The following is a 25,188-nucleotide window of genomic DNA, read 5'->3' as shown; positions in this document are numbered from 1 at the left end:
GGGTTTAGAATCTGGCTCTACCCTAGGCTTTTAGAAAACATTTATTTATTTAATGAACTGGGCATATAGAAACCACATTTAATCTTTTTCTTCCTTCCCTTTCAAATTTGTTTTGTAGGCTCTGATTTTCTACCTCCCCTGAAATCCTCAGGTAGATTCCATTACTTTTTGGGTCATTATTTGGTGATGTCCTGTCTCGTCCAGTCTACTGGTCACTACCTACAGTAGAACCCAGTGTCCCCCTTCCCAGTTACAGCTCTTCTTCCTCTGTGTTCAGGCATGTTGCAGACTTGGAGACCTGTGTGACCCGGGGCGGGCTTTTCCCTATACCCCACTGCACCTCCTCCTACTCCACTTCTCCGTCTTGAACACAGCCCAGCAACATGGCTGGCTGTGTTCAGTCTCAGCGCTGGCAAAGCTGCTTATGGGGTAAGAGCTCCGGCACCTTATGGCAGCTTGCATCGGGATGGGAGGGAATGGATGCTTCTACCGCATCCATTTTGGTCTGGAAAGCCATTGCCAACACACTAGGGTTGGTACAGAGGCTGGAGCCCAGTGAGGGGAGGACCTGCACTTGGAAGATTGTAGGAGCCCAGTATACAGCAGCTGGGGGATGATAAGAAACTACTTCAGAATATGGAAGAGTTTAATAACAGGATCAACGAGCTTGAGTGAACAGGTGCAGAAATAAAATATACACATTATTTCAACATGTGAAATATTGACAAAAACTAATCATGTGTGAGGCCACACAACAGAGCTCCACAAATGTGGAGAAAACACAACACAGAACACGTTCTATGAAGACGGTATTCTAGAATCAGAAATTTAAAGGATCCTCAACGAGGCCATTCATTTGGAAATGAGGAAATACACTTTGAAATAGTCCATGGGTTGAAGAAGCAGCCATAAAGGATCGTAGAAAATATTTTTAGAATCAAAGAGCAATGAAAACACTGGATGCCAACCCTTGAGGAGTAGGTCTAAAAATAATGTTTGCAAGTACTTATATATCTTTAAATGCTTTTATAACTTTTAATAAATTAGAAAATAAAAATGATTCAAAATTAATAAAATAAGCATCCGCCTTAAGAACTGAGAAAAGGAACTGAAAAATAACACCGTGGAAAGAATAAAATTATAAAAAGACAGGACTAGAAACTAATTAGATAGGAAACAATCATACAATAGGGATACTTTGGGCTCCGAGGCAGAAACTGTTACTTTGGAAAGCAATAAAAATGCCAAAGTCCTAGCAAGATTGTTCAAGAAAAAAGAGAGAAGTGTACAAATAAGCACCATGTGGGGTGATAACAAGAACATAACCACAGATACAGAAGAGGTTGAGATAGCAGCATGAATTACCCTAAGCCAGTAAACTTGAACGTATGATAAGGTGGCTACTTTTAAAGAAAATCATGAATGACCAAATTGACTCTGAAAGTAAAACCTAAATAAACCTTTAGTCCTAAAGCAAATTAATTCAGTAATGAATATGTAATCTACCATGTGAATTGACTGAAGAAGAAAACCAAATCGTGTCATATAATTCAACACCCACAAGCAGGAAATCTGCATAAAACCTTTCAAAACCTCGAGTGCTTGAAGGTGTGGCGAGCCACCCAGACAGTCATGAGCTGCAGGCCACCATCAGAGAGAGGAGGGGATGACAGAGAGTGGCCCAACACTGGAGCTGCTTTTCCCTCAAAAGTGTGGCTGAGAAGCTGAGCAAGACTTTTGACAGACTCATGGGAACTGGGGTTCAAAAACTAGCTAAGTAAAAGAGATCTTGGTAGCTCCCCTACCCTTTGGGTTAGGACTCCGAAAGGCTCCATTGTAGGAGTAGGGCTGGACCAGAGTAAGCCCAGCCCTACCAGGGACTGAAGCTTGGTTCTAAATGATCTCAATCCTGGTTGAAGGAAGACTTGAAGTGCTCCTAAGCGAGCTGTCTGCCAGAATCAAATAGTGGTCCTCTCTGGAGGTAGATAACATCCTCCAGTGCCTTGAATTATTTCCAATTTCATGTTCAAGAAATAAAAAACAACCTAGTACCCAAAGAGAAAAGACCCTGTGTCCAGAAACCAAAAGCAAATGACAGACAGCAGAAGAAGCGTGCCTGGAGCTTTGTGCATTGGCATTGTCAGAAAGGACGTGAAAAAAATAGGTTGAATATGTTGAGGAAATGACAAGATTGAGGATTTTGAAGAGGACTAGAAAAGAAATAAGAGCTAGTGGCTTTCTAAAACAAAAACAAAATTAAGAATTAAAAGGAGGTTTGAACAATGAGTAGACCTCACTGAAGAAAGACAGTGAACTTGACAACATGCCGGAAGAAAATGTCCAGGGTGAAGCAGGAGGAGACAAAAGCATGCAAAACCCAGAGCAAGCAAGAGAGACAAAGGAAATACTGGGAAAAGTTTGCAAAAAGGTCGAGCACATGTGTGGCTGGGATCCTCGAGGGAGCCGAGAGAAAGAATGGAGGACAAGTGGTTTCGACAAGTTAGTGGTTTGAGAGTTCCCAGGCCACAGATTCAAGAATCATTAGAAACCCTGTGCAGGATCAAATATTAGGAAAATCATAGTAAATTACCGAATAAAAGAGACAGCCTCTTAACAACAAAGAAAAAGCATCTTAGAAGAATCAAGCTAACATGGGAGGAGCAGGACGGTGCTGCCACAGAGGACAGAAGGCGCCTTCCTCTTCACCCTGCCCAGAGCAGCCGCCCTTTCCCTTTAGAACCTGCAAGTTCTTCCTGACTCTCTCCTTCTTCCCCACCACATCAGGTGAGGCCAGTAAATAGCAATGAAGCCAAATGTGGGGTAGGGCCAAAGTGCCTAGTGGCTAGAGAAGGCTAGGATTGGAAATCTGCAGAGTGACTAAGGATGGATAGAGATAGAGCCCAGAAAGGAGCCCAGGAGGGAAGAAAGGATGACAGAAGAACAGGCTTTCATCAGGACCGCCCCACTGACCTGTGCAGGAGCCCAGGCCCAGGTCAGGCCCGGGAGTGCCCCCACGACCTGTGTGAAAGCCCCAAAAAACAGGATCACCCTGCACAGAGCAGAGGACCATGCTGGGGCTCCCCATTTACCTAGGAATTAGACCAGAGACACTGTGCCTAACAGAGGAAAATCTTCATCACATTGAATTAGGCCCCAACTTCCTCAACAAGACTCCTAAAGTGCAAGAAATAAAATCGAAAGTCAATAAATGGGATGGATTCAAACTAAAAAGCTTCTTTTCAGGAAAAGAAACAATCAATGAGGTGAACAGAGCCGCCTACAGAATGGGAGCAAATTTTTTGCCACATGCACATCAGATAGAGCACTCATCTCCAGGATATAGAAAGAACTCAAAAAACTTAACACCAAAACAAACAAACAAACAAACAAACAAACAAACAACCTGATGAATAAATGGGCTAAGGAGCTGAACAGACACTTCTCAGAAGACTATATATAATCGATCAACAAATATATGAAAAAATGTTCAACACTCTAGTAATTAGAGAAATGCAAATCAAAACTACTTTAAGATTTCATCTCACTTCAATTAGAATGGAACTTACCAAGAATATAGACAACAATAAATGTTGGCAAGGAAAGGCACACTCATACATTGCTGATAAGACTGCAAAATAATGCAACCAATCTGGAAATTAGTATGGAGATTCCTTAGAAAACTTGGAATGGAACCACCATTTGACTCAGTTATCCTACTCCTTTCTATACCTAAAGGACTTAAAATCAGCACACTGTAGTGACACAGCCACATCAATGTTTATAGCAGCTCAATTCACAATAGCTAAACTGTGGAACCAGCCTAGATGCCCATCAATGCATGAATGGATAAAGAAACTGTGGTTTATATACACAGTGGAATATTACTCAGCATTAAAAGAGAATAAAATCATGGCATTTGCAGGTAAATGGATGGAGTTGGAGAATACCATGCTAAGCAAAGTAAGCCAATGCCAACAAACCAAAGGCTGAACTTCTCTCTGATAAGTGAATGCTGACACATAATTGGGGAGGCATGGGAAGAATGGAGGAACTTTGGGCAAAGGGGAGGGAGGGGAAGGAGGGGAGTGGGTATGGGGGAGGAAAGATGGTGGCATGAGATGGACTTCATTACCTACATGTATGATTGCACATATGGTACAATGTTATATCATGTACAACCAAAGAAATGAAAAGTTGTGCTGCAATTGTATAAAATGAATCAAAATGAATTCTGCTGTCATATATACCTAATTAGATAAATAAATAAATAAATAAATAAATAAATAATAAAAGAACAGGACTTTCACTGGAAACAAGAGCCTTAAGGATAGGATCAACCTTGTAAGTCCCCCAGAGAAGGAAGCTGAGCAAGCCAACACTGGACACGAAGAAGCTGCCAGACCTTTTGATGGGAGGGAATGAAGGCTACCCCAGTCAGGGTAGGAAAGGCCGGGCATGAATGGGAAGCCAGCCTGTGGAGCCTGTAGGTAGGGTAATTCTTGGAAATTCTGAATTATGGAAGAAGGAGAGGAACAGAGTGCTGGTCAGGGGGCTACCAGGTTGAAGATTTTTTTTTTCTTTTTAAAAGGGTGATTCTTAAACATGAGAAATCTTAAAGAGGCCGATGAGAAGAAAGACTGAGGCCAGAGCAGATGGATGGTGCTAAAGACCCAAGACCTGGAGCAGTCCTTTGGATGAGGAAGCAGGAATGTCTTCAGTTCTTCCCTTCCACCTGGGATCTTCTTTCACTTCTGGAAAATATATCCAGTCTCAGCAGATTTTCCTGAGCTAGTGTTTACTCGCCAGGCTACTGCTTAGTCCCAGGGGGGCCTTGAGAATTTCCCCAGGGAGTACGATTGATTGTTTCAGGCTAAGCTCAGACGATACCCTGCTTGCCCCCAAATGGATGGCTGTTGCCCCTCCCACCCCACCCAAGGTCCATAAAGCATATGTGAAGGGATGTGCCCTGTTCCTGGTAGAGGGGACTTGCCAGGGGTGGGGGTGCTCAAGACGCAGTCACTTGAGCTGAGAGGAAGATGGGAAACCCTCACTGAAGTTCCAACAGATTCCACGCGGAGACTCTGGCGATGAAGTTAGTGGGCATAATTTGCAGTTGACCGTTTTCCAGATAGTCTTTCTTTTAATAATGAATTAAATGCTGTCTTTCAAAAGCGAGTTTAGGAAGACAACTTCTGCACAGATTATTCCCACCTTTTCCAAGTAAGAAATGGACACTGTTAATTGCAAAAAAAAATGCCTCACACACACACACACACACATACACACACACACACACAGTGACTAAATTCTCCCTCCTGGCTTCATGAGCAACATCATGCAAGAGAGGTAGGAGTCAGTCCCTGGAATTCTCTCCTGGGTACCCGGTGTTGTCCTTAACCTGAGAGGTCATATACTTCTCTCATGTCAGTGGCATCAGGCATCCTTGACCTGTGTCCACTTCTGTGGACTCAGACCCTGCTTCCTCCTCAGCTCTGGGTCTGAAAGCCACATTCCTCTCCTCCTCTCTCTTCCCCTTTCTGCTGTGCCTTCTGTGTGTTCAGCCATGACTGCCCCTGCGGCTAACAGCAGACAGGGCCTCCCTGGTTGCTGACTCTCCTGCCCTGGGTCTGCTGGGCTGCGGTCACTGTCTCACAATCACCCACTTGGACCTGTCTGCACCTTGTCTCAAAGTCTGGCTTTAGCCTCACCCTGGACTGTTGTCAAGGAACACATGGGCCTCTTGGGGTTCCCCGAGGCAGATCTTTAATGTGGCCTATTTAGCCCCACTTAGGGTCCTGCAGCGGGCAGAGGAAAGAGCAGGGCTGTGGTCAGACAAAACTGCAGGTCCTGGACTGGGACTTCACCTCTGAACTGGGGATGGAGTTCACCTCTCTGACCCTTGCAGGGCGGGAGGGATGCTAAGGTCCTCCAGCCTCTGTCCCGCCCCAAACCAGACACGTTGGGCTGCTTTCCAGAGGGGGAAATGGGCTGGGCCGGGTGGGGGGTTATGTGCTGCTCCTCTGGTAGGAGCAGAGGAGGGCTACCTGCTTGTTTGGCACTGGAGTCTTCTTCACGGGGGGCTCCTCCTTCCCGGGGAGGCCTGGCTTGAGCTTTTTGTTCCTTCGCTTCAGCTCATCCTCCTCTTTCTGTCGCTCGAGCTCCTGCTGTAGCTTCTTCTCCTGCATCTCCTTGGCCAGTCTCTCCATTTCCCTTCATGGACCAGGCAGAGGAACAGAGGTCAGGGCCACCTGCCAGGCTCTGCCCACCTAGACTGCCCGGAGGAGGGGCCCTGGCCAGAGCTTCCTTGGGCATGAGAAGAAAGAATGGACAAAAGAAAGAGGGGCAAATAGGAAGGAAAGGAGGGTCGGGGAGGGAGGAGGGGAGGAAAGGCTCACATCTATCTTTGAATGTTCATGCAGTAAATCTCTGATTAATTAAACACAATTGGAGGGATTTTCAATGAATCTATTTCTATTTTGATCTCCTTTCATAGGAGAGTGACACAAGAGCTGAATTAAGCTGGACTTTACTATTTTTTAAATTTTGAGACAGGGCCTTACTTAGTTGCCCATGTTGGCCTCGAACTCACGATCCTCCTGCTTTAGCCTCCTGAGTAGCTGGGATTACCGGGTGCCCTCCATTGCACCTGGTGAGCTTGGTCTTTGAAAAACAGGTTCCCAGGACTGCTCTGGCATTAGTATCTGTGTGGCCCTGCCTCCTGTACTGTTGCATTTGGTGCTGAGACAACAGGAATGGTGTTTTTAATGGCAGTCCCTGCCATGGCTGACTTGGAGCCATAATACTGGCTCTGAAAGCCACATTGCTCTCCTCTTTCTTTGCCTTCCTGCTGTGCATTCTGTGTTTCCATCTCGCCTGCCCCAGCTAACAGCAGAGAGGGCAGCACACTCACACAAGTGAGGGAACATCACTTTAGACACTATCTAACCTTTCTCTTTTCATCTCCAGGAATCTCTAGGTGTTCCTGGTTGCTATGGCTCTCTGCCCACTGAGGCTAACTCAACATCCTCCATGGGGTGTGTGTGTGTGTGTGTGTGTGTGTTTACATGTGTGAGAGAGAGAAAGGCAGGGGAGGGGGAGCGAGGGGAATCTCATTGCTGAGCTTTGCAGATCAAATGTGCATTTCCTAAGTCCCCCATAAGACGACTATCTGAAAGCAGCAGCCCTGGTGAGCAGAGCTTCCTTTGGAGTGGGCTTGTCATATCGGGAGGACTGGCATTCTACTGTGGACCATGTGAGAGAAAGGAGAAGGGTATACGGAAGGGGTAGGGAGCCCATAAAAGCTCTTTGGAATTCAGTGGGGGAGGAGATGGAGGGAGAGGAAAGGAGAGTTATATGGACCTTAGGCTCTGCCCCGTTCCATCATTAGAAACCCCCAAGAGTGGGTGGAGTCTCTTAGCCTTGAAGTGTTTGAAGTTCTGAGGGCAGAAATAATGTGTGTCCCAGTGTCCCCCTGTGTTTCTGGGACAGTGTGAGCTGGCAGCCCTGAGTCTCCCAGGTGGGATGCAGGGATCTAGTTATTCCCCTGTGGTCCCCAGTGAGAGGCACACAAGGTTGCTGAGCTCGCTGGCTGTGGGTCTGTTGGGAGCTGCCAGGCTGAGGATCACAAGGGGAGGCATCCAGACCTCAGGAACGGGCAGCACCATAGGCCAAGACGGGGTGTAGGAAGCAGGAGAAATGACTGGGTTCTAGGGAGCAGCCACTGTACTCACAAGAGAATCCTGGCTCAGCTGCTGTGGGTACCTAGGCACAGGGCTGATAAACCACACCCAGGGTGCACTGCCAGGGAAGCCAGCAGGGCCCTGGGACAGCACAGGGTGGCCATGATATTCCAGAAACTTTCTGCTGACCCCAAACACACCCAGGAAGAAGGAAAGAAAGGAGAGTGGGAGATACTCCCCAAACCTGCAGCAACCATGTCCCCAAGGGCCAGATGAACTCTCCTGTTCTCCTCCTGGGTCTTCTGTGGCAGCTTCTATCCTCCCAGAAGACGACCCAGAACTGGGACCACAGTAGCCCCAGTCTCCCTATGAGTTAATCCCTGGGGACAGCTTCTGCTCTGGCCAGCCCTGATTCCCACCTCTTCTTTCTCTCCCGGAGCGCATTCTGAATCTCTCGGTCAAACATGATTTTCTCCTCCTCTGTCAATGCGTCATATTCTTCCTCATCCATGTTTTGGAGACGTTCCTTCTCTTTCTGAAGAGCTTCCCTCTGTTTGCTTTCTGTGGGGGAGGGGGGCAGAGAGAGGAGGGAGGTCAAGTTCTCCAGCAGCTCAGCTCCCATTCTGCACAGGCGGTGACAGTGACAGGTGGCAGGTGCCATGGCTGGCACTCCCAATCCCTGCTGGGACTTCATTCCCACAGTGTCAAATTTAGGTTCCACCTGTGATGGGTGGAATAGTGGCCTCCAAAGATGCCACGTCCCCGTTGTAGGAACCTGCTTTCTGTGGCAGAAGGGATTTCGCAGATGTGATTAAATTAAGGATCTTGAGATGGGGGAGTTATCTTGTTTATCTGCATGGGCCCAAACTATTTGCAAGGGTCATAGCACCTCCAGAGTTGGAGGTGACATGACAGCAGAGGTAGAGTGAGATTTGACAATGGAGGCAATGGTCAGAGGGCTACAAGGAAGGGACCTTCACCCAAGTAATGCCAGTGGCTTCTAGAAGCTAGGCAGAGAAAAGTTCTGCCCTACCACAGCCTCTGAAGGAACATAGTCCTGCTAACACCTTGACTATAGCACTTTTGACCCCAGAACTGTAAGGTAATAAATCTGTGTTGTTTTTTTATGTCACCAAGTTTGTAGTTGCTGTGGCCTGATGTTTGTGTTCCCCTATGATTGGGTACGAAAAGCTAGTCCCCAACAGGACAGTGTTAAGACACGGGGTCTTTAGGAGGTGATGAGGTCATGTTTAGGAGGTGATGAGGTCACATTTAGGAGGTGATAAGGTCATGTTTAGGAGGTGATGAGGTCATGAGAGTAGAACCCTAACAAATGCAATCAGCATCCTTATAATAGAGGCCCGAGGGAGCTCGTTTGTCCAGCTACCATGTGAGGACTCAGCAAGAAGATGCCTTCTGTGGCCAGAAGATGGCCTTCGACAGACACTGAATCTGCCTGCACCTCCATGCTGGACTTCTCAGACTCGAGAAATGTAAAAAATAAGCTACCCAGTCTACAGCATTTTGTCATCGCAGCCTGACTGGAGTAAGACAGTGCTCATCTATCACAGCAGTGTTAGGAAACTAATAAGCACCCCCTTGACTGCACCTACTCATGAGCATATGCCACCAAAGTGCCCAGAGTGACACGGCTATTTGCAAACCAAGAGCCAGGCCCAGGACTCCACAGGGTGTGGAAAGGCACTTGGTTCCTGTCACCCTTCCCTAGCACAGGATTTCACCTTAGGGCTGTGCGGTTTGGAGCTTTGGACCCAGAGATCTGCATTTAAGTTCTTTTCTCTGCAACTTACCCAAGGGATAAAAACATGCAATAATAATATTTTCTCTTTCCTAAGGCTGTGGAGGATTAAATAAGGTAGTCTAATGCCTCGCCCATTCATAAGTGTTTGATAAACATTCGATTTTAATAATATTGTTATGTAAGCTGCCTTAGGACTTTTTCAAATGTCAGTACTGCAGGGAGAGGATTAGGTTGAAATGCTGTTCAGGGATGCCTCGTCACTCTTCCTGATTTTTCTCTGATGAAAGTACAAGGAATAGACTTCTGAGTTCTTTTTGAGAACTAAGACAGCCCAGTGTTTGTAAATATTTCTCGAATCAGGAAAGCATTACGATTTGTGTAGATTGTGCCAGAAGAAAGTGGAAAGCCCAAGTGAAGTGGCAGGAGTGTGTCAGGAGGTGAGAATTCTGGAGGGTTCTGCCTCCCAGGGACTGTGTTGCTAGCAGCTGTCCCTAAGCCCTTTCCACACGGCAAAGCTTTGCTGGGTCTTCTGACTAAACTGGGAATTTAAGCTAACTTTACTCTGTGTGTGTGTGTGTGTGTGTGTGTGTGTGAGAGAGAGAGAGAGAGAGAGAGAGAGAGAGAGAGAGAGAGAGAGAGAGGTGTCATGGGCATAATGACAGGAAAAAGTGGAGTTACCTGACCTGGATTTCCTATTAACATGCAATGTGACTTCATAGTGTTGGGCACACAGAGGGCTAAAATATAGAGGTTGTTTTGTAAAATTAGCACCCCCTCCCAGTTTTACAGGAAAGGTACAACTGGTTTTGACCAAACCAGCAAGCAAATCACCACCGGCTGGCCTAGGGGTGCTCTCCTCTGGCTGTTGGTAATTAGAGAGAAGGTGATGGGGTGTGGGGTGATATGGGGGGACAGAAAGGCACTGCAGTCAGGGAGTGGGTCAGCCTTCTTTGCATACCCTCTAGCAGGCTGCTTCTGCCTCGGTCCCCTCATATTGGGGACATATGAGCCCCAAGCCACTACCCAGGACAGAGGTGAGGTGCCCCTGTGAGACAGCAAGTGTATCTAATCAGCTACAAAAGATCAGGGAAAAGGCTGACACAGCCTCAGGCCCTCTGGAAAGGAAAGACCCTCAGGGGCGGGGGAAGGGTGGCCGCGGGAGGCTGGGGGTCTTGCCTTCCTGCTCCTTTTTGGCCTTCTCCTGGGCCTTCATGGCTGTGTAGTCCTGGGCCATGTTGAGGACGTATATGTGCTCCCGGCTGCCGAGGGCCTTCAGCAGGCAGAGGAGGGCAGCAGGCGCGCTGCGGGCAAAGAGGGTGTCCAGGCCATCGAACACCACCCCGCGGAAGCAGTCATTTAGCTGAAACCAGAGGGGACAGGAGGTTACCACGGCCTCGAGATGGCCCGCTCCATGTGGAGAAGGCTGCTGTTCTTCTGTTGTTCTTTTCTGGCGCCTCATGGTTCTGCAGACCTGCTAAGCCCGGAGGAAAACACCAGCACCACCCTCTGCTTGCTAAACCCAAGGTGCTGTCATGACACAGAAGAAAAAAATAAAAACATCTCATCAGCTACCAAAGACCTTTCTGGCACATTACTGTAGAGAGCAAAAGATTTATTCTATCTCTATAGAATAAAGGAACAAACAAAATGTTAAAGTGAGGGTCTGGGAAGATCCAAGAGGTATACAAAAACAAGATGCAAGGGACGGTTGTCCCCAAGAACCCAACGAATGACAGCCAGCAAGCGCAGCAGCAGGTGGGCTGTTCCTGTTTTTCTCACTGCCTTGGGTGCAATGATTTTTGTGACACTATTTTTTTTTTTTTGAATCAGGGGTTGAACCCAGAGGTGCTTAATCCCTGAGCCACATTCCCAGCCCTTTTTTGATTTTCGAAGACAGGGTCTCGTTAAGTTGCTTAGGGCCTTGCTAAGTTACTGAGGCTGGCCTCAAACTTGTGATCCTCCTGCCTCAGCCTCCTGAGCCACTGGGATCACAGACACTCACCACCATGCCCCATGGCAATACTAGCCTTTGAAGGACAGCCTCCACTGCACTGCAGTAGTACTCAAATGCGGCCCAGAGACCGGCACCACTGGCTAAGAACTGAACTTTAAGCTTTGGATGAGACAAGAAGCTTGTGTCACAATGTAAACCAATTATATCACTGACTCTGGCAAGACTCTGTGGATGAGGTGTAAGCTCCATAACTTATCAAAGACCAGCTCTCTGAGCAATGCAGTGCCACTTTGGGTTTCACTGTTTCTCACCCCTAATCTGGGTGCACAAAGTACTTGCAGAACTATTAGAGCACTTTGCTCAAATCAGTGGAGAGTGATGGTAACCTGAAGGCAGTAGCAGCCCAAACCTTGACATCAACCATTTCTGGTTTATGATGTTCTTTTTCTGATATATTTAAATGTGCAGTTAATATAGTGGGCCAGTTGAGAAGTCAAAGAAACACAACTCCAGGGCCTGGTGAGCAATTTAGCTCTCTGCCTAAACATTGTGAGCAGCAGAACCAGCTAAAGTGATGCCCTCTGAAATCCTAATGATCTTGTTTTCTCTTAACTGCAAACACGGGAAACATTTTTAAAAAATGAAACAGTGCTAGTTTTCTAATTTTAAAAGCAACATATCATCATAAAACAATTCATAAATGTGAAAGACTGAAAATCTGGAATTCTCCTACCCAAAGATAACCACTTACCATGTACTTCAAAAGTTTTTACTATGCACAAGATGCACGTTTATAAATACTTACACAGAAATGTGGTTTGGGTTTATATACTATCTCATAATCTACTTTTTTCACTTAATATTTCCAGAGCAATTAACATTTCACTTAATATTTTCAGGGCATCACACTATAATGGCGCACACTGCAGTTGTAACACACCACTCTAAAATGTGTAATTTTCTGCTCTCTGGTTCTAAAGGGGAGGGGTTTCAGGCTAGAGGGTGGGCTGTGGTCAGGGACTGGCGAGACCTGTCAGAAGGTCTGATGAATGACTGTTGGGGGTGAAGAAACTCATCTTTCCTCTTCAAGGCCCTGGGTTCTGAGCTGCTGCAAGTGGCTGGTAGCCCAGAATCTCAGCTCCTAGGGACAGTGTGTGAGTGGCGAGTCCTACCGTGTGACGCAGGTGGACATGGACGCACCTGTATCCGTTCGGCCAGGATCTGCGTGAGAAGCTCTTCAGGGAGCACACAGCTCATCAGCCCCGATTCACCTCCGATGCTGGCGCTGACGCTGAGCCGGCGTTGGGCGGGCCCCAGGAGGGGGCTGTAGGAAATCTGTCAAGGGTAGAGGAGCAGGAGTGAGAGTCCAGCTAGGTGTCTTGGCAAGCCATATGACCTTAATAATAAAAATCACAATCTCTCCCGGCTCCTCATCTGTAAAATGGGGGTTGCTTTGTAGACTCCTGTCTTCCTTAAAGAATTGCTGGGAGATTTGAATGGGAATACTTTGAGAGGTTCTTAGGTACGTCCTGGACTGCATCCACTTGTTCATTCACTCAACAGGTATTTCCTGAGCACCCATTATGCACCAGACTCTTCTCAGGAACCAGAGATCCAACAGGAAGCCGGGCTGGCAATGGTGCTGCCGTTCTCATGGGAGTGAGAGGACAGCTGCAAGAATTTAGCCCTTGATAAGGGAGGAGGGGACCAGCCCTGGATGAGAGCAGAGGCAGCACAGAGCTGCAGGGCAGCGCAGCGCTGGGTGAGACAGGAGGCGGACTGGGAGGTGGGTGGTGGTGGGTGAGGTATTAGTCTTGCCCTTGCTGCTTTCCCCAGGAAATCAGCAGAGACCACAAACTGGGAAAGAGGAAGAGTGTCTGAGAAGTCAGGGGAGTGAGGACAGCCATGGATGAGTCATCTTGAATGGAGGACAAAATGACTAGGGCAGACCAAAGAGGCCACTTGAGACTTGTGGTCTTAAATGTAAATTAGACCATTTAGGGAAGGCATTTTCTCCATCCACATCCAGCTGCTGTGCAGAGAGTAGGAGCAATGGTTTACCAGGGATGGGGGTTTTGCTTGGATAATGTGATGAAGGGGAAGGCACAGGGAGTGCCCACAGGGCACTTGGCATCCGAATGGGGGCAGGAGGTCGGTGAGGCGGGTGGTAAGCAGAGAGAATGTGGATTGGAGGATTTGATGGGGCCAATTACTTACCAGAGCAAATCAGCTGGAAAGTTAGTTAGAAGATGGTTGTCAGAAAGTAGAGTGTGCAATAGAGGGAGTTTGGGGTTCATGGGTGTCCACGACTCATATCTAGGAATGTGATCATGGTGGTGAGTAGCAGAGGAGGCAGGGGAATTGAGAGGTAAAAATGGTGGATTAAATATGGTTCAAAAACTCAGGATTTATAACTGGTGCTTTCCTGGAAAAAAAAGGGGATTTATAAATAAAGGCCGTATTGTCATTAAATACCATATTACACCTTTCTTCACATCTGTGACAGGACTGAACGTGCAGCTGCTGGAGGGTTCGTGATTTATGAGAGCTTCAAACAGACCAAGCAGCCACATCTCTGGGTAAAGCACTCTGATTGGGGGATTTTGTCGTCCAAACTGTTTTGAGGCCTGTCACACTGGAGCAATGAAGGCAGTCATTTTTCTGGGGGCAGGGATTTCTATCCTGGCCTTTAAGTTTCCTATTTATTGAAAGATGGTTGGAGTCAGAATTGGGATTTTCTGCTACCTTTGAAGTTTTCTAAAAAGCCTTATTTTACTTCTAGATAGACAGAACAAAATCAAAGAAAAATGACTCTCCGTATCACCCTATTTGCAACAAATATATTGAGTTTTAGATCCTGGAATAGAGTGTTAAAGAGATGGTGCTAGAAAAGAAAATGAGAAAACGGTTTCGGCTTTTAAGGTGTTAGAAGAAGGTGAGATGGAAATGAAGATCAGAGGCACGGTCTGGCACAAATTCAGCCCTGGGGGATGCTCCCCCAACCTGCAGGGCACTTCTCCCATGGAGACCTCCCCTTGTGCTCCATCCCCCCACCCCATCTAATATTCATCCACCTCTCTCTGCCTCTGAATGAGGGCTTCCGGGGGAACTTAGAGAAATGTTACAACTGTGAAGTTACACTTTCCAGTCTTGGTGGGGCCATTATCATTCTCAACTACTTTTCTTTTTGTCCACCACCAATTTCTGGTTCTGTTCACCACAGAAGAGACACTGGAGCTGTGCCACCCACCTCCAGCATGCTCTGCAACCCTGACCTCCTTAGTGCTTCCTGCAAAAGACCTCACCTCCTGCGCAAATAGCAGACACATTTGACAGACTTCTCCAACCTCCAACCTTCACCTTGCCTCTCCTGCCCTTAGCTGTGTCTGTTTTTACCCTTGCTGGCTCCAGGGGAGGCTAGCTCCCTTCCCCTTCACTGCTTATTCTGGCCCTCTTCCCTTCTCCTGGAATCCCATTCCCTATTGGGTGGATGATCACCTCATAGCTCTCCAGAAGCTCTTTAGGGACTGTTGTGCCTCGACTTCTTTACTGACCCTGAGTTTGCTCCTCTTGTAATGACTCTTTTTCTCCTATCTGTCAAACATCCTAAAAGTCTGTACCCACTTGACTTCACTTTATCTATGACTCGCTAGCTCACCTCACCCCACTGTAACTGGCTTTGGCACCTGCTAGGTTGTCAAGATTGTTCTCTAAGTCTTTTGCCATGTTGATCAAACTCTGTGACTTCTTTGTGACTCCAAGACTCCTTCTGCAGCAATCCCATCACTTCAATGGTTTCATCCTTAACATTTCTTTGGTACTAGGTTGACCCATAGGGAATGGCTATTGTGGGGTTCAACAATCGTTGAGTATTATCCATTTCTTATGGTTCAACCTGATTCCTTTTATATGCCTCATTTGTCACTAATCTCAATTTATTGAAAATATTTGCATGCATGGCTCCCTCCCTCATCAGACTCCTCATCAGTGCAACCTCAGTGCTGGGACTTTGCTTTATCTTCACCAACACCTGATCCAGTGCCTCTAACATAAATGGCCCTTGCTGAGCACTATTCCTATTGTGGAAGAGGTGGTGCAGGGCCAGTGTTTAGGCTGGCCTGCAGAGGACACCCATGGAAATGAAGGGTGGCAGTCTAGATGCAGGATGCTGAGGAGGAGGAGGAGGAGGAGGAGGAGGAGGAAGGAAGGATCCCAACCCTCCTTCCAGAGAGCCCCGATTTGTACCTGTGGTGTTTCCGACTGGTGCTGGTGATGCTGCTTCTGCGACCCTGAGCCGTGGCTTTCTGCCTTGCTTTTGGGGAACAGCAGACTTCCACGCACGCTCTTGGCAGGTTTAAATTCTGGGTTCACCAGGGTTATATCGGACGTAAGCTTCCCCAAGTTCTCACTGCTCAGTCGTGTTGCTAAGATATTTTGGTTTACAGCAGCCTCCTGGGCTATAAGGAGAGGGGGAGTTTTTATTAAAAGCCACCTTAGGGTAAGGATAAATTGACAGTGGGGTTGGCACCCTGGAATCTACTGTTCTCTTAGGATTCCAAAGCCATCCCTGTATGCAGCCAACCAGGCTGGGAGAACAAGCTCTGCCCACCAAGGACCAGAAGATGAGTGAATGGAGAGCTGGTCTTGAGATCCACGCTCTTTACTGCTCATCCTGGTGATAGGTCTGTGCCCACTCCCCCTTCCAGCCCAGAGGGTAACAATTTCTGAAACTGCTGATATGCTTCAGTGCTGCCTGGGAAACGTGGCACCTGACCTTTTGAGGTTTTAGGCAATGGTGATGTTACCGATAGCTAGGGTGAGGCCTTCTCTGACCTCCTTTCCCAGAAGAGCCACCCAAATGAACAAATAATAATAAAACAACAAGCATGTGCCTGTTGGCAGCCATGGCTTCAAGATTAATTTCTTCTTTTCACTCCAGAACCCCGCTTCCCATCAGACTGCCACCCTTCCAAAGCTCCACCCACCGAGAAGCTCCCTTGCCAAATTCCAGTGTTTAAAAAGCTATTTGGAAAAACTCTTGCTGGGGTATCTTGGACCCTTGATAAGCTCCTGTCACCTCTGAGCCTCCAAGTCTCTAGACGCCCTTCACCTGCCACTACCCTGGTCTTGTCTCATTGTGTCCCTTGAGCTTCCAACTTCAGGATGGGCCACCTGTCCCTGAGGGAGAACAGGAGTTCAGCAGATGCTCTTGACCTCCCTAGATGGGTGATGGAGCTGTGTGCCCGGGAGCATCTGTGCTTCAGCAGTTCCCAGGAGACACGTTAAGATTCACTGCTGCTGTTGACCATTTCAGCAAATAAGTCTCCAGAGTTCCCTTGAGAGTTGTCACTGCAATTAACTCTGCGTTTTCTTTTTGTGCCACCCTCTCCATTCCTCCCCCAGGGAGCTGATCACAGGTACAAGGACTCTATGTTGCATCTGGGGTGGGGGTGGGGACTAAAGAGGCTGAAGCCCCCATTGAAGAAGTTACACCCAAATCCTGCTCTAAGTGTAGAAGTGGCAGGTCCCATGTGTAGCCATGTCCTGTTGCCCCCCATCCCTCCAGGCTCTGCCTGCCTCCTTCAGAAGCAGTGCCACCAGTGATCTTGCCTTGACAATGAGTACCCACCTCCTGCATCCTGGTACCTGCCCACTTCACTGTGTTTTCTGCTCCTCCCTGCTCACCCCTGCCTTTCACTGACTGCTGTGGAATCACTTCTATGGTCTCCATATGCCTTTTGCCTTCCCCTGTCCACAGCATCCTTCAGGACAGAAAGCAATTCTAGATATAATTCTAACAAAAGTTCTCATTTGACACTATTTCTTTCAAACCATCATCTTCCACCTCTTTTTCCTTCACTCCTCGATTTCTCAAAACAGCAGTCTAGACCAGCTCTGTTTGATAGACATAATAGGAGCCACGTATGTATTTTTTAAGGTGATTAAAATTTTCTAGTAGCTACGGTAAGAGTAAAATTAATTTTAATGATATGCTTTTATTTAACTCAATATGTGAAAAAGATGTGACTATTTCAATGTGTGAACAACATGTAAAAACTATTACGGTGTCGTTTCACACGACATCTTCAGAGTTCCAGTGTGTGCTGCATACCTGGGTCTGGACTAGCCGCTGTCAAGTGCTCAGCAGCCCCTGGGGCTGATGGCTTGTTTGTCTCAGGCAGGTTTGGGACTTAGCACTTCAGCACGACCTGTTGACTCTAGAGCAGACAGCGAATGGAGACTAGAGCTGAACCTCTCTATTGCAGGGACTCCCAAAGGCAGCCATGGCTTCAAGACCGTGGACTCCAGTGGCGTCCCACTCTGGGTTCCCTGAGCTGGAGCCTTCCGGGGTCTCTGACTCTGCTCACTGATTCATTACCTTCTCATAAATCTTAGTGACAGGTTGACTGTGTGCCTGGCCCTGGTCCTGGTGCTGGGAACACAGTAGTGAGGAAGATGAACACAGACGCCTGCCTCCAAAAGTGGACTCTTTTTTTTTGGGGGGGGGCAGTGAAAAATACAATAAAATAAAATAAGTAAAATAAATTCTAAGTTACTAGAGATAAGGGTTGTGAGAACAAGGAAACAGGAAGATGGAGAAGCCCCTCTGCTCCCCCTTCCTGAAGCTCTGGGGCCCTCCCTCCTTCACTTCCCTGGTGTGCTCCAGAGATCCCCGCTGCTTGCCCTCACTCTGCCGTCTCCGCCTCCCCTGGGTTTTCCTCCACCAGCTCCTCCTAAAATGACTTCTTCCCTAGTAGATGAAATCATTCTGGGTTGATTTCATCTACTCCAGTGGTTGTGCCTCTTCTCTCCCTTAGGAGGCTCCCTCACCTCTGTCTCTCACTTGACATGACTTTCTCAGATCAGGAGCTCAGATTTACTATTGGGCCCCAGACATTCACACAGCCCCACAGATCATGACAAAATGCAGTTTATTTCATAGGAAAGGGAACAAAAATCAAACTAGAACGATGACATAGCTGGGGATTCTCACTAAGAGTTTCTTATTTTATCTTCTCAGCAAAGAACCTTCCATTCCCAAGAGCATCCCAAGCAGAGATACTGTGGGAGAAGACACAACTGGACACCCAGCCAGGGGCTGGGGCACACTGGGACACATTGTTTACCTATGGAAATAGTCACATGTTTCATGTTTTTCCCAACCAGCAGGCACCGCAGCACTATTAGGAACCACGTCATGTTGTTTTGACTACTTAAGAATGGTCCACCTCCTAGCAGGTACTCTTGCTTCATATTTAATATATTTGCCCATTGGGAAGCTGCTTTCCTGCCCTGTAGGTCCCTCAGATGACCTGATACACCAGGCCTTACTACTCTGGGATCCAAAAACTCCATTCATGTACTCGCTAGCAACATTCCTCTTCCTCCTGTGTTCCCTGACTTGGCAAATGATATCACTGTCCTGCTAGTTCCTATGGCGACAAGTCTAGGTGTCACCATCTTGCCTCCCACTCTTTGGATTCTCCACCGGGCAGCTAGACATCAGGCCAGCTGCCCGGGCCCACTCATCTTCAGCTTCACTATTGCTTCCTTTATAAGACAGCATAAGACTGACTTTCCTTTGTGACTTTCTGACCGCTGGGAGAAGACAGTGCAAAAACCTCCCTTTTCCTTCTTCTCCTTCAGTAAAGTCCAAATTCCTAATCAGGGTCAATTATGATTAGCCTCAACCTGCCTCCCCACCCTCGATTGACCACTTCCCCTGTTTTTGTGTCTGGAATGTGCCTGTCCCTATTTTTGCCTACTAGTAATTTCTTATTTCTTCAAAGCCCACTTCCATGAAAATGTCCCCAAATCACTCATGTTGGAACCCAAACTTGATCCTCCAAAGAAGCTGAAGCTTCTGTTGCAACATTATTTCCTCTGTCCACGTGTGCTTCCCTCCCAGGTGCTGTTCCCTTCCCCACAATGCCAAGAGCACAGCTGTGTTGGGCAGGCCAGGAGACCTGGACCTTATGTGCTTGGCAGAGAGGATTCTCCTCTGGGCTGATGTGCCAGCTGTGGGAGGAAAGCACAGCGAAGACAGGCACTACCTGTAGGTAGATGCCAGCCCCTGGACCACGTGCCAGGGAGAAGGGGTCTTACCACTGTCCTCTCCTTCCTTTATGGACTGTTCGATGGCAGCCCTGATACAGAGCTCCCGGGCCCGGATGCCTGGGATGCTGTTGCCATCGGATATGGCTTCCAGCACGATCGAGTCGATGTTCAAGTAGGCTGCGCTGTAGTATTTGGCTATGTTGACAGCATTGGCTGTCTTTCCTATTAAAAAAAGAAAAAAAGAAGTCAGGACACTGGATTTCATGGTTCTCATTTGTTCTGCATCCTAGACCCCTCTGTAAAGTGATCTGAGTATTCTGCCTCCTAGTCTTTTGAGTGGCCAGGGGGACAGCAGCAAAAAGAAGGGAGATCTGAGCCAGGCATAAGGGTGGTGGATCTAGTCCTAATCCTATGACTGAGGCAAGTGTTCATGGCAACCCATGTCCTCACCAGGGATTCCCCTTTCCACCAGATGATCTTCACAATACCTTATAGTTCCTACTATCTAACAGGAGGACTCTTTCTTTTCTTTCCTTCCTTCCGTCCTTCTCCCGCCCTCCCTCTCTCCTTTCCTTTTTCTTATGAAGAATAATCTGTGTTGATTATTTTTTTCTGATTTCTAGGTAATTTTCTTAAAAAGCAAGCAGAAAATTCAGAAATAACAGGCAAGAGCAAAGCAAAGAAATCCATAATTCAATCATCTAGAGAGATTATAGTTAACCTATGGTTGCTAAATTTGCATAGTTAACTATGTTTTTAATATTTCTTATAAAAAAGAAATATGTTACACAGGAGCCTGAATAATAACTCCCCCCCCCACCAAAGATGTCCTTGTTCTAATCCCTGGAACCTGCAAATATGTTATCTAACATGGCAAAAGAGATTTTGCAAATGTGATCAGTTTATAGATCTTAATATTATCCTGGATTATTGGGGGTGGGCTCAATCTAATCATAAGACTCCTTATAAGGAAACAGGAGAGTTGGATTTGGAGCAGGTGATGTGGCGACAGAAGTAGAGACTGAATGATGCTATGCTGTGAAGATGGAGGAGAGGTCCCTGGTCCCATAAATGCAGGTGACATTTCTAGAAATTGCAAAAGACAAGGGAATGGATTGTCACCGAGAGCCTCCAGAAGGAGAGTGGCCCTGCTGACCCATTTTAGCCCTATGACCTCCAGGACTGTAAGAGTGTAAATTTATGGTTTTTAAAAAAGTCCCTAAGTTCGTGGCTATTTATTACAGAAGATACAGCAAATGAATACAAATTATAAAGCATATGCATGGCATTTCTTCTTGTATAAAATGATACGTCATGAATATCCATTTCTATTCTATTTCTATTCATTCAATACACCTGTACATACCATTTTTAAAAATTGTGGTGAAATACACACAACAAAACATCCTTTTAACCATTTTAAGTGCACAGTTCGTTAACCATGTCTAAATGTGTTCACTCTGTGGTGCAACCACCGCCCCCATCCGTCTCTGGGACTTTTTCATGTTTCCAGAGTGAAACTGCACCTACTAACCCCCAACTCTCCACCCCCCCAGTCACCTGGCAGTTCCCACTTTGCTTCCTATTTCTATGGATTTGACCACAGCTGGTACTTCACATAAGTGGAAGCATAATATTTGTTCATTTGTGTGTGGTTTATTTCACTTAGCATATGGTCTTCAGGGTTTATTCATGTTGGGGGACATATCAGAATTTAATTTCTTTTTAAGGTTAAATAATATGCCATATTTTATTTATTTGTGCATTTATCAATGACTTTTGGGTTATTTCCACCTTTTGGCTATTGTGAACAGTGATGTAAAAGACATTGTATATATATATGCTGTAGTTGGACATAATACTATTCTATTCTATTTCTATTCATTCAGTACACCTGTACAACACCATTTTTAAAAATTGTGGTGAAATAAACACAACAAAACACCTTTTTAACCATTTTAAGTGCATATATATATATATATATTATAGTTGGACATAATACCTTTATTTTATTTATTTATTTTTATGCATGTGCTAGGCGAGCCTGGCATGTGCTAGGTGAGTGCTCTACCACTGAACCATAACCCCAGCCCCAAGACATTGTTTTTTTTTTAATGTTTATTTTTTAGCTTTAGGTGGACACAGTATCTTTATTTTATTTTTTATTTTTATGTGATGCTGAGGATCGAACCCAGTGCCTCACGCATGCTAGGAGAGCATGTTACTACTTGAGCCATATTCCCAGCCCCAAGACATTGTTTTTAATGGCAAGACAGTTCCCTACATTAATGTACCATGGCTTAATTAACCAGTACCCCACAGTGAGTGATTCAACTGACCCCAATTTTTATTATGGTACACAGTGCTGCAATGAATACTGATGCAGTTAACCTTTGTCCACGTTGATAACTGTTTTCCTAAGAAATGCCTAAAATTAACATAGCTAAAGGGTTTACACTTATTCTTCCCCCTCTTATAAAATAATGTCCCAGATTTTTCTCTAATATTTTTAAATTATTGTAAGGATAAAGGCTCAAACAATTCAATTTGAAATGGGGTGTTGAGGCTCTCCTTCTTAACCTTATATCTCCGAGGCCAGCAATTTAACAGTTTGGGGTTAATTCTTTGGCACTTAAATGATAAGCTGAAGAGTCTTTCAAAAATTAAATTTGCTAACTTCACCATACACCCCAAAGGGGCAAAATCCCCAACGCTGAACAATCTGAGACTCAAACTATTTTGCTTGAAGAGTCTTTGCAAACTGGAAAGCTCCATTTAAAAAATGTGAGAATTGTTGCTGAGGTCGACATTTCCCCCTAATAGTGCTTGTCGTCCTTAGATGGAGATGTGTCTGGACCCTCCTTTAGAGCAGGGCTAATGACGCCCTCCAGGTCTGTGCATTTGCAGGTCAACTCTCCAGTTGTCTTGATTGCTTCGTCGTCTCTCCGACACTCCTTCCAGTGCAACACAAAAATGCCATGAGTGGCTCTGGGCAGTGGGGTCTTCAAAACACTTTCCATCACATTCTTAATCGTCTTATTCGATTTCTACCTGCTGCTCCCAAATCTGGCCTCAGAATTTTTAAGCTCTGGGTTGTGACTCCTCAAGGGAAGGTTCTCCAAAGGAAAGGATAATTGACTGCTACTCTTCTAAAGATTCCTGGAGCTTCTCAGTGATGAGAACAAAGATGTTCCAGAAACGAAGTATGAGTGACAATAATTGGATCACGAAAGGTCTCCTTGCTCTTCTTCAAGGAAGCTGAAGCTAAGAGAGCTCCCAGGACATCCTCCCAAGGTCCCACTGCTCTGCCACTTTCTACCTGGGGGACCTTGGGAGGAAGTTCTGAAGTTTCTTTGAACATTAACTTCATGTGAGGTAGAGGCAATCGGACTCTCTTCTCCAGGTGGTTGTGGAGTTTATACAGAGAAATGAGTGGGAAGGAGCTCTGCAAACTGGAATCCACTACACAAGTTTAAGATCCTGGGCAATGTAGGTGATTTTGCTCACTTGGGGGCAAAAAAAGGATCCTTGTGAAAGATTATTCTCCTTGATGGGACTATGATTAGCAAAATATTCTTTGAGATTATTTAGTATATGATTGGAATGTTTTTTCAGTGGTGATTTAAACTCAAGATATGGTGACAATGATGGATGATAATAGTCACTGTAGTAATAGTAATGATAATTTCTTTCAGTGTTTACAATGTGCCAAATACTGACGTAAGCATTTTATACAAATGTTCTCCTTTGCTTTTCCCAACCATCCTATAAAAGAAATACTATTAATGCCATTTTATAGATGAGGACACTGAGCACAGAGAACTTCAGTAACTTTCCCAAAGGCACACAGCTATAAATGGCAGTGCTAGGATTGGACATAGGTAGGGCCGTTTGGCTCTGGGGTACATCTAGTAATTTCTCTGGTATGTTGTTCCTCAAATGAAGTTGTTAGAATCTGCCCTGACCACACGGTGGATGTCACCACCCTGGAAGCCACCAGGTTTATGGAAGAGACATGGCTTCCTTGATCTTAACCTCCCTTCAGAGTTGTCACATACCAGAAAAGGGTGTCCCATGGATGATAATGGCGATGCCTTTCCGGTTCTTGGCCAAGTGACTTTCTGAAAAAATGTCAATGCCCAGGTGACGAGCGATAGCCTTGTTCACTGGGTTGTTTTCCACCTCTCCAACTTCTTCTGCAGAATGGCTGTCAATGCTGTGAATCTTCTCACCTGCAAAACAAAAATACGCATGCGTATCCGCACGTGTATATGCATGTGTGATACACCCAGAATGTATTGATGTGGGGGCTGGTGGCAGTGGGGATGAATTTTTCTTTTTAAAATGCTGTTGTTAAGTGGCACACACTACAGCCGTCCCCACCTAGAGTATGAGAACATTCTTTCTGGCCCGAGTTTTGTCCATATCATTTAAATTTTTTTTTTTAAATAGGCACTCTGATTTGAATTCTATATCTGGAATCTCCCCTGCTGAAAAATAAAAAGTGAATTTGTATGAAGAGAGGGACTGCTTATAGTGACAAAATATTATCGATCAGCTAAATTTCTAATATCATGGGAAATTAAATGATAGCATAGTCACAGTATAGGATTCATACAGAGTAGCTGTAGAAATAATGACCTAGATAGCAGACGCTGGTCAACTACAGCCCATAGGCCAAATCTGTCCTGTTCCTTGTTTTTGTAAACAAAGTTCCCTTGGAACACGGCCATGGCCCTCTGGCTTGTGCTGTCCCTGGCTGCTTCCATCCATGCTCAGGGACAGAGCTGAGTAGCTGCAGCAGAGACAGCGTGGCCTAGGATATTACAGTAGGACCAAACCTTGATTTAGATCAAAAACATTGGTCTGGAGGGATGTCTCTAATGGAGAAAAGCAAGCGGCAGAGTGATACATATGGTATTCAGGGCAGTATGTGGCCAAATACTTACAGTCACCCAAACACATTCAGTGTTTTAGTGACAATTGGGATGATATCCTAAATTTTGTCTGCAGCTTGCTTTTTCACATAATATATTTTTAGTAGCTTTTCATTTATTAAAATACAGATTTTATTTTTTTTAAAATAGCCTCTAAATAAATTCCATTGTAAAGATTTGTCATAATTTAACTCTTCCCCTACTGACAAGCATCTAGATGGTTCCCAGGTTTCCCACCCTGAGCACTGGGGTGTGCTTCTGTCTTCACAAGGTGTCCAGCATTGCCTCTGGGAGAGCCCAGATGTGGAAGACGGGGACACAGCCAGCATGTATGGGCTGGGGAAAGGCTGCCAGGGGCGGCCAGGAGCCACTTAGGGGCTGATCTTGGTGGGATTAATCATGAGGCATGGAAGCCAAGAGCTTCTGTCTTGGTCTGTTTTCCCACTGCATTCTTCCACTTTAATTTATTCACCTGGCAAATCTGACGAGGGCCCAGAATGACAACTTAACTCTTTCAAGATCTTGTTAGCCTTGCTCAGGATTCCTATTCCCTGAGCAGGCACCTGGCAAGGCAGTGTGTGCTTCATCCTGACAGGCAACAAACAGCCCTCATGAACCCAGTTTTGCTGAAACTAATTTTCTAAATGTAAGTTCAGTGTCTTGTGTACTTTGGGGAAGATACATGCCAGACGATGCGACTGCAAAACTGGGAGGTCAAGAGGAGGACTCCAGTTAGAGGGACACTGGAAAGAATGCTCTCCAGTCTCCCAGAATAGCTCTCCAGCCACCCTCCTGTCT

General features: G+C 46.1%; 1 protein-coding gene across 1 annotated transcript in view; it reads right to left on the bottom strand.

Annotated features, from left to right (window-relative positions):
• Positions 1-25,188, bottom strand: part of Hydin (HYDIN axonemal central pair apparatus protein) — a 319,191-nt gene that overhangs the window by 76,382 nt on the left and 217,621 nt on the right. Inside the window, exons 38-44 of the mRNA XM_026399248.2 lie at positions 23,512-23,685; positions 19,502-19,675; positions 15,641-15,852; positions 12,596-12,730; positions 10,618-10,801; positions 8,099-8,240; positions 6,045-6,210 (exon numbers count right to left, since the gene is read on the bottom strand). Coding sequence (XP_026255033.2) covers positions 6,045-6,210; positions 8,099-8,240; positions 10,618-10,801; positions 12,596-12,730; positions 15,641-15,852; positions 19,502-19,675; positions 23,512-23,685 — 1,187 coding nt within the window. The remainder of the gene's footprint in view (positions 1-6,044; positions 6,211-8,098; positions 8,241-10,617; positions 10,802-12,595; positions 12,731-15,640; positions 15,853-19,501; positions 19,676-23,511; positions 23,686-25,188) is intronic.

This window comes from Urocitellus parryii, chromosome 15, assembly GCF_045843805.1.
Source record: "Urocitellus parryii isolate mUroPar1 chromosome 15, mUroPar1.hap1, whole genome shotgun sequence".
Taxonomy (NCBI): domain Eukaryota; kingdom Metazoa; phylum Chordata; class Mammalia; order Rodentia; family Sciuridae; genus Urocitellus; species Urocitellus parryii.
Note: the sequence above shows the minus strand (reverse complement) of the source record. Positions and strands in the feature narration are given on the sequence as shown.